Source organism: Halichoeres trimaculatus, unplaced genomic scaffold (genome assembly GCF_033239565.1).
Source record: "Halichoeres trimaculatus isolate MK-OKI-2021-1 unplaced genomic scaffold, fHalTri1.1 fHalTri1_scaffold_4, whole genome shotgun sequence".
NCBI lineage: Eukaryota > Metazoa > Chordata > Actinopteri > Labriformes > Labridae > Halichoeres > Halichoeres trimaculatus.
In genome coordinates this window covers 33984073-33992439 of record NW_027437182.1, presented here as the reverse complement: position 1 = coordinate 33992439, position 8367 = coordinate 33984073, and the positions used below count along the sequence as shown (strand labels likewise).

The following is an 8367-nucleotide window of genomic DNA, read 5'->3' as shown; positions in this document are numbered from 1 at the left end:
TAGAAAAAAGTGAAAACATAATTTAGTCCACTTTGTCCTGGATTTGAAATCTTTTATGGTCATTTGACAGCTTATTTGTCCCACAGTGGAGAATTTACAGAGTAACAGTAACAAACAAGAAAGTATGAAGTGAAAAACATTACAATAGGTAAATATTGAAAAAATAATTTAGTAAAGAAAAAATATGTAAATATCAAGCACAACATAAAACTGGAAAAAAAATCTACTGAAAGAGGTGATATTTACAGTTACCATACTTTTTGGTACTATTATTTTAAAGTTAATGTATTTTTATTTGACTCCCTGTCCAGTGAGTTATGTATCCAAAAAAGAGATTTTGTACAATAATGTTTATCACCAACTCAAAAAGTTTGATTTTGAGAAAATTATCCTATTTTCTGGGCTAGATAAAGTCCTTAAAATCCTAAAAGTCTTATATGTTTATCTCAGATCTCAGAGCAACATTGTTTTTATTTCCGACTTGGTTGAATACTAGAAAAAAATGTGTTTTTTACCACTTTCTTCCTGAATCAAATTTTCAGATGTGTTGTAACATGGAATAGCCCATTGAATAAGACGGGAGGGGGAGTACCCAAAACCATCATTAAAGATTAAGCCTTTTGATGTATTTTGAAGTATGTGAAGTAAGATTTAGAAAAAAGAAAAGCTTTCAATTGAAGAGAACTTCATAAATCAGTTTTTAAGAGATGCTTTGGGGGCCCCTGGGAATCTTGGGGCCCCAGGCAACTGCCTGTGTTTGCCTAATTGTAGCGACGCCCCTGTTTATACAGTGCTTCTCAGGAAGGCAAAGACACTTTACAGTTGTTAAAATCAATACAAGCAAGTTTGGTGGATTGGATGATTGAAGTCTGGAGAAACAAGACATATCAGACATTTTACAATATGTTGTGACTAAGTCAAAGGAGCCTCAGTAGAGTGTGGAAGAACTGTACATGGCAGCATTTGACACAAATCACCTTACGTGATGGCGTTGGTCACTTTGATACAAACAGCTAGCCCAAGGTGATCCCACAAGTGTTCAGTTCAGTGGGATGGTTACCTTTCCCCTTTAAAACAATACAGTATTGATGAGGCAATCGGTTCTCAATGGTAGCAATTTTTTTTTTTTCTTCCGTGTGTTTACGTGGTTTTAAATATTGATTCCTGTAATAATATATCCCAAATTTAACAATTTGACATATTTCTTTTCAATACATAAACTGTGTTCATGTCATTCATTTAGAATTAACTTCTCTTCCTCTCCCTCACAGTCACAAGGATGGGTTTAGGTACTGAAACATACCACGCAGCGCCGTTCCCCCACTGGAGAGTACGGCCAGTGGTCACACTACTTCACTGTGGCTGTTTCCCAAAGCCCAGGTACCTCGCCTTGCCTTGGTCTGATGTGGGCAGGCATCTACATCATCACTCGCTGCCCAAGTGCTGTTCCAATGTTCATGTCCTCCGGAGGCATATGTCCTCTGTTTGGTTAGCATGTAGCTAATTGACCAAGGATACACGGGTGTATCCTTTGTAGCCTTGCCACGGCTATAAATACCCAACATGCAATGTGTGAATCTACAAAAAAGGAAAAAATGGAAGGAAAAGACGCACCAGAGAGAGAGGCTCCAGTGGAGGGGCGCAGTAAATTCCAATTCAAATGTAAGTAACAAAATACACCTCTGAGAAGCTGCACCTTCAGAGTGTCAATGATGTGACAATAAAAAAGCAAAAAGCGTACAAAAGTGGCGAGCCATGACAATATTTGTAGCCGCTTGAGTATACGGTCTACTCCCACGTTTGTATAAACTTTTCAAGCACGGTCCACAGTGCAACACGTTATGTGAGACAATGTAACTCAAATCACACAAAAAATTGTGAAAGGAATCTGATGGTAAAATGTGCCTTTGTAGGCTGTTCCATTAGCATCTCCTTTTGAGCAGAGGCAGGACACTTGCCTTGGATTGGAAGGAAGTGGCTTCGAAGGCACTGCCTTCCAAGGCAAGGCAAGGCAAGGTACCTGGACTTTGGGAAACAGCCTATGAACCAGACTTAAGGTATGACACCACACACGCGCATGGCCCGCCTATGTCATGATGAAAAGTCTGTTTATATGAAGCACGATCTCATCAGAATCAGCACAACAGCCCTCTAACACCCCCGCTTTTTTTAAATGATTGTCGAGAGATGCGCTCGAGGGGATCATACACCATGGTTCACACGCGCTGTCCACGTGCTTGTGCTCGTACATGAAGGAAACCGCGGCGAAGCCCACCTCTGTCTGCCACCTATGTGGTGCATAGACATCACATCCACTGCGTTCCCGCCTCACTAAAGGTTACAAAAAGCAGTCACTACAACAATTACTTTGCTGTAAAATAACAGTAAACTACTGGCAGCAGGGTTGACAGTATTTTACAGCAAAAATTTTTTACAGTGTACTGACCACTGATGCAGGGCTCAAAACAGGACTCAACAACAACAACAGCAGAATACGGTGTTTGGCGGTGGCAGAGTGGATTTGGCACATTTTCATGGGATAAACCAACACACTCAGCTCTGCTGCTCATCCTGCAAACACACACGTTGCAGACAAATGTGGCTCCATTGAGAAGAGAAAAAATTACAGGCTTTGTAATAAGATTTCTTTTCTTTTATCAAGAAGCATTGTTACAACAAAAACATATTCCACCTCCTATTCTACCCCTACATAGGTGCCTAACTTTCTGTATCAAGTACGGTTTTCTAAGACCAAGGCTTTGAAGGGAACTACTTTTAGAAACATTGTTAGAGTGATCCCTTAATCCTCGTTATTTCTCTGAGCAACACATTTTATAAGCTAGAACAGCAGGTGTTTGATTAATTTAAACTACAAATTAATAAAAATACAATAAAAAATCACCCAGTAAGTTGGTGAGGCAAAGAGGTAAGTTTAATGAGGTGTTTGGGGATTTTCACAATAAAAGCTTTCCATGACACAGAAGAAGATATATCTACAACTTGTTGGCAGACTGCATTCGTTAACGGTTTGGATCAACTCTAGTAAGTACAAAAAAATATACCCTGATTAGCGCTGCCCACCACCCATAAAGCTCTAAAAGATTTTTCACTAACAGTCAAAGTTTTATTGTGACTGGTGTAAGTCTGCTTCTGACATCACCAAGGCGTTGGTGAAGGACGCCGGACTGATCAGCAATGCCAGGGTGTAGTGACGATGACCCTCGATGTGGGCCTCAAACACCACCTACACACACACACAAACACACACACACACAAACACACACACACACACATAGGAGAATGGGTCAGAGTTAAATAGTTGTGTTTAGTTACTCTTCTCTTAGACAACACAGCTGAAGTATAGCTTTACAGAACTTAAAAAAGGTATAAGTGATACAAATTACTGTAAATTCACAAGGAAAATTTAACTTAAAAATCCTGTAATTTTCAATCACAACACTGTAAAAAAATGCTGTTAAATACTGGTAAAAAAAAAAAAAAAAAAGTACTGGCTGCATGGTTGCCAGTGTTTTAAGTTTTTTTTTCACATTCATACACCATAATAAAGTTTTATATATATTATTAAACTTTAAAATAAACAATACCTGCACTGTAAAATGACAGGACCAAATTACTGGCCATCCCTGCTGCCAGTATTGTTATTTTATGTTATTTTACAGTGATTTTTTTTACAGCGCAAATTTACTTCAAACAGTTCAATATGAAAAGCAACGCAAACTGAATCCAAAAAAGATGATAAAAATACAAAGCAATCCCTGAAACCAGCAGTGAAGCAAACAGTGTCCAGGCCAGGCTTACATAAAGACTGCCAGTTTCCTGACATCGGTCCTCCAGATAAGATCAAATAACAGCAGATAAGACTCCCACACACATTATACAATCTGTTAAAATCTATCCTACAGGGCCAGAGGAGCCACGTTGCTGGAGTTAAACTCTGAACCAAAGTTTAACACCATCACAGATGAACAAAGGGGACAAATGGGCTAAAAACATGAGAAAATGTAGACGCTTTTAACAGAAACAATTGTAGATGACATAAATACATGCCAAAAAAAAAGAGAGAAAAAAGAAAGATGTTATTAATGCAAAAATGAACAATTTAAGATAAACACAAAAAAGAAGAAAAAAAACCTAAAAGGTGTAACAAACAAATGGGAAAACATACACATACACACGCAACAGAAAAGAAACAGCAACAGATGCACTGGATATATGAATACGATGAAGTTATAAGAATCATGTTATAAGAAAACCAGTAATATATCGATGTAATCTACATGTACAAAATAGAAATTGAAAATAACATAAAAACACTATGGATCTAATTAACAAATTAAAGATGTTGGAAAGATAAAAACTATATCTAAAGATTCAGTAGATGTAAAAAAAAAAAAAAAAAAAAAAAAAGGATGTTATAAACGTAGAAAAAAAACTCTTAAAATGAACATATGAAAGCAATTAGGACTATAATAAAAAAAAAATGAATAAAACTCTTAAGATGTTTTAAACCTACATTAAAGACAATTAAAGTTGTTATAAAGATACAAAAATGTAGTAAAGGAAAAACCAGTGTAATCTTTGTGAGGTGGGTGGAGCTGCAATGACTCTGTCTCACCTCAGCCACTTCATGCAGTGGCACGCTACCCTGGCTCTTCCAGTAGCTCTTGGTATCAAACTCAACACGATACACTCCTGGCTGGAACTGCTGCTCTGTGATCAGATTGTGGGCTTCTCCAACGTTGTCGGTCTCTCTGCAGGAGAAACGTAGAGCTCTGTCATTATGTTTTGTTCAGCGTGCAGGGGGAGAAAAACTCCATGCACAAGTTTGATCTCATGTTTGATGCTGTACCTACCCACTGGCCATGTGGGTCCATCCTCCATCAGCTGTCTTCTGAGACACCTTGAGAGCCAACGATCCGGCTGGAGTGCCTTTCACTGCATCCAGGATTTTCACCGTCAGAGGACACTTAGTGTCTGAGCTGCCATGCCTCTCCTGCTGCTCAGAAACAAAACAGAACTACCATCATCCTTTTATGTCACACTACTAAGAAAGAGTGGTTAAAAATATTGATATGGTAATTAATTGCGATACCTTGACAAAATATAAATTAACAAACTCTTATTAATATTGATATTTTAGTTAAAATAAAACTTCAAATTTTTGGTGAGTTGGAAGTACAAAGCGTCCCCTACACCTCCACAGCAGCAGATGGCGCAGAAGAGCTAGTCCGCTATGTTGCCCATAAACTTTATAATAAATATAATCGCAAAGTCTATTCAAAATATTCTGTACCTAAACTTGATGATGTGGCTAAGCCACGTTTCCACCAAGCAGACCGGTTTGGTTTGTCTCAGTACAGCGCGCATTTTGTGGCATTTCCACTGACTCATCCCGGGATGAGTCGTCCTACTTTTTGGGACCCTTTTGTATAGGTGCCAGACTGAACCGATCTGCTCTTGGAAGGTGGAGCTACAACACTGCAGACCTTTGATTGGTCGGTAGAATTGTCACTTACCAAGACAAGTGTCCTGCCTCTGCTCAAAAGGAGATGCTAATGGAACAGCCTACAAAGGCATATTTTACCATCAGATTCCTGTCACAAATGTTTATGTAATTGGAGTTACATTGTCTCACATAACATGTGTTGCACTGTGGACAGTTCTTGGAAAGTTTATACAAACGTGGGAGTAGACCATATGCTCAAGCGGCTACAAATATTGTCATGGCTTGCCACTTTACGCTTTTTGCTTTTTTATTGTATTGCCACATTACTTACACTGCAGGTGCAGCTTCTCAGCAATTATAGTTACGTGGGTGACACACAAAAGAGTTAAGTGTTGGACATGGTATAAGTTGTTGTTTTCAGAGGTGTATTTTGTTACTTATATTTGAATTGGAATTTACCACGTGCCTCCACTGGAGCGTCTCTCTCTGGTGCGTTTTTTCCTTCCATTTTTTTTCCTTTTTTCGTAGACTCGTGCTGTGCATGGTGGGTATTTACAGCCATGGCAAGGCAGCGAAGGATACACCCGTGTATCCTTGGTCAGTTGGCTACATGCTAACCAAACAGAGGACATATGCCTCCGGAGGACATGAACATTGGAACAGCAATTGGGCAGCGACTGATGATGTGGATGCCTGCCCACGCCCAGATCAGACCAAGGCAAGGCAAGGCACCTGGGCTTTTTGGAAACAGCCAAAGTTTACTGTATCGCATTTTTCTTCTTCGTCATATTTATTTGCGAGGTACACTGTGTCGCGCTGCTACGGCGTCACACTATTATTAAACAGCAGCAGCTTTCGGCATCCAGCTTACACACTGCCTACAACGAGAGGGCACAGTTTGCTGTGGAAATGCAAACGAGATCAGGCTTAACTGTACCAAACTGTGCCAAACTGTACTGAACCGAACTGGCCTGCTTGGTGGAAACGCATCAGTATTTGCTCTCTCTTGGGTCAGTTAGTTTAAAATAATTTTAAGTTTAATTTTTACAGTGAAGTAGACTGATAAAATAATAATCATAGTCATGTTTTGCACGATGTTAGATTTTTTTACGAGTAACACTGGTTACACCAAGTGACATTTTTCGGTTTCACCAACTGAACAAGTCTTTCATCCAGTAATTTCTTTGGGACATTAGCTTAATGTCACAGTAGTTTAAAAAACAAACTTAACACACTGTATCTTTTCATTATTTCAAACACAATGAAATAGAAAAGTTGTTTTCTTGCCAATACTCACCCCTTTACTAACTTCAGACCCACTCAATGCTTCCCTTCTCAGAGGATTGTGCCCTTTATGCTATTTTTGATTCATTTAGTGTAACTTATTCTGAGGAATGACTTTGAACATCTCTCCAGCTGCTCATGCAGCTGCCTGTTATCTGTTGTTTTTAAGGTTAGCAGAGCAGTATGTACATTAGGAGTGTGCACATCACAGACGGGTCACTGAACTGCTCCACAGATCGATTTCTCTTTCTGAGCTGTGATGTGTTTTCATTGGGGTTCCTCTTATTCTTAGTTGAGTTGTGCAATGACTGGAAAATTAAAACTAACTAACTAACTAACTAACTAACTAACTAGTTAGAAACTGTTTGCAAGGGTTGTTAAAACTGGGTTGAAATGGACCTTGGGCCCCCATTTGGCCCCCAGGCCTGACTGCAGGCTTGTCTGACCCAACACTATGTCATTGTGCAGCGACAGTATGTGAAGGAATATGAACTCACCCATGATTGGCATAAGCTGTTCTCACAAAGTATCGCACGATTCTAAATGTGTATAGTTTCACTTTTGTAACACGAGACATCAGCTCTTAAATAATACATGCTGCCGGACTTGATACTTTATCAAACTCTGTAGCTCCAGGCTTAATGAGATCTACAAAGCACAGATTTCTTCTTCTTGGATTAATTCAGAAAGTCACATTTCAGACTCTTTGTCCACATAAACTCACTCTAACGTATATAAACATGAAGCCCACATACTGACCGTGGGGGCTGGCGCTGAGTGGCAGAGCAGCACAGCAGAGGCCAGGAGCAGACAGTGCAGCGTTTGAAGCATGGTCCTCTGATGAAAAGTCACACTGACAGAAGTCCCCGGTGTTCTCACATGATCTCTACAGTCTCAGGCCTTTTATTAAGGCAGATGGACTTCCTGTGCCATTACCCCCTCCAGTCCTCACCCAGCACGCTGCCAGCTCATGAACCACGTCAATACCTGGGCAATGAATAACTCAGCCTCCATCAGCTTCAGGGAAACTGAACGGTAACATTCTGTAACTGTTGTAAGACTGATGTAGATTTATATGTCGAAGTGTCCCGCTTTTAAGTTATTCTGCAAAAATACATTGATACTGTATTAAAAACAAAGGTTCATGTTATCAGAGGTTTAAAAATGTTTCATTACTGAGTGTATGAGCTTTTTTACTTAGGTTGTTTTTTATTTTTGTCTATGTACACAATCACCACAGGGGGCACTTTAGGTAAACTGGCAGGTGAACACTACAAGAAGGGCACAGGTGAGGTAGTGATGTGGGGCACTGGGAAGAGCACACATTTTTTTTTACTGCTACTCAGTAAAAATAAGAAATTGTCTAGATATGTGTTTCCTGTGGATAAATAAATGGAAGAAACAAAGCTTCCGTAACTTTGGATTGGACATTGGTCTCTTTAAGAAGCACGGAAAAAAACACTTTACTCCTGTACCCAGACAGTGGCTGAAATCCGTCCAGAATAGTCACTACACTGAGAGTGTGCTTTAGATTGAGATCTGATTAGTTGGAGTTCATCCAATGAAACAGAAGATCTGTTTTTCAAAAATGGCTGCCCCACTGACCACTGTGTTTA

General features: G+C 39.5%; 1 protein-coding gene across 1 annotated transcript; it reads right to left on the bottom strand.

The window, feature by feature from the left end:
* Positions 1 to 3124: 3124 nt before the first annotated feature.
* ttr (transthyretin (prealbumin, amyloidosis type I)) lies at positions 3125 to 7603 on the bottom strand. Its single transcript, XM_074668699.1, has 4 exons — positions 7511 to 7603; positions 4875 to 5014; positions 4637 to 4772; positions 3125 to 3244 (listed from the first exon to the last, which is right to left on the bottom strand). Exons 1-4 carry the CDS (start codon positions 7580 to 7582, stop codon positions 3125 to 3127), a joined length of 468 nt encoding a protein of 155 aa, XP_074524800.1. The 5' UTR covers positions 7583 to 7603.
* Positions 7604 to 8367: the final 764 nt, after the last annotated feature.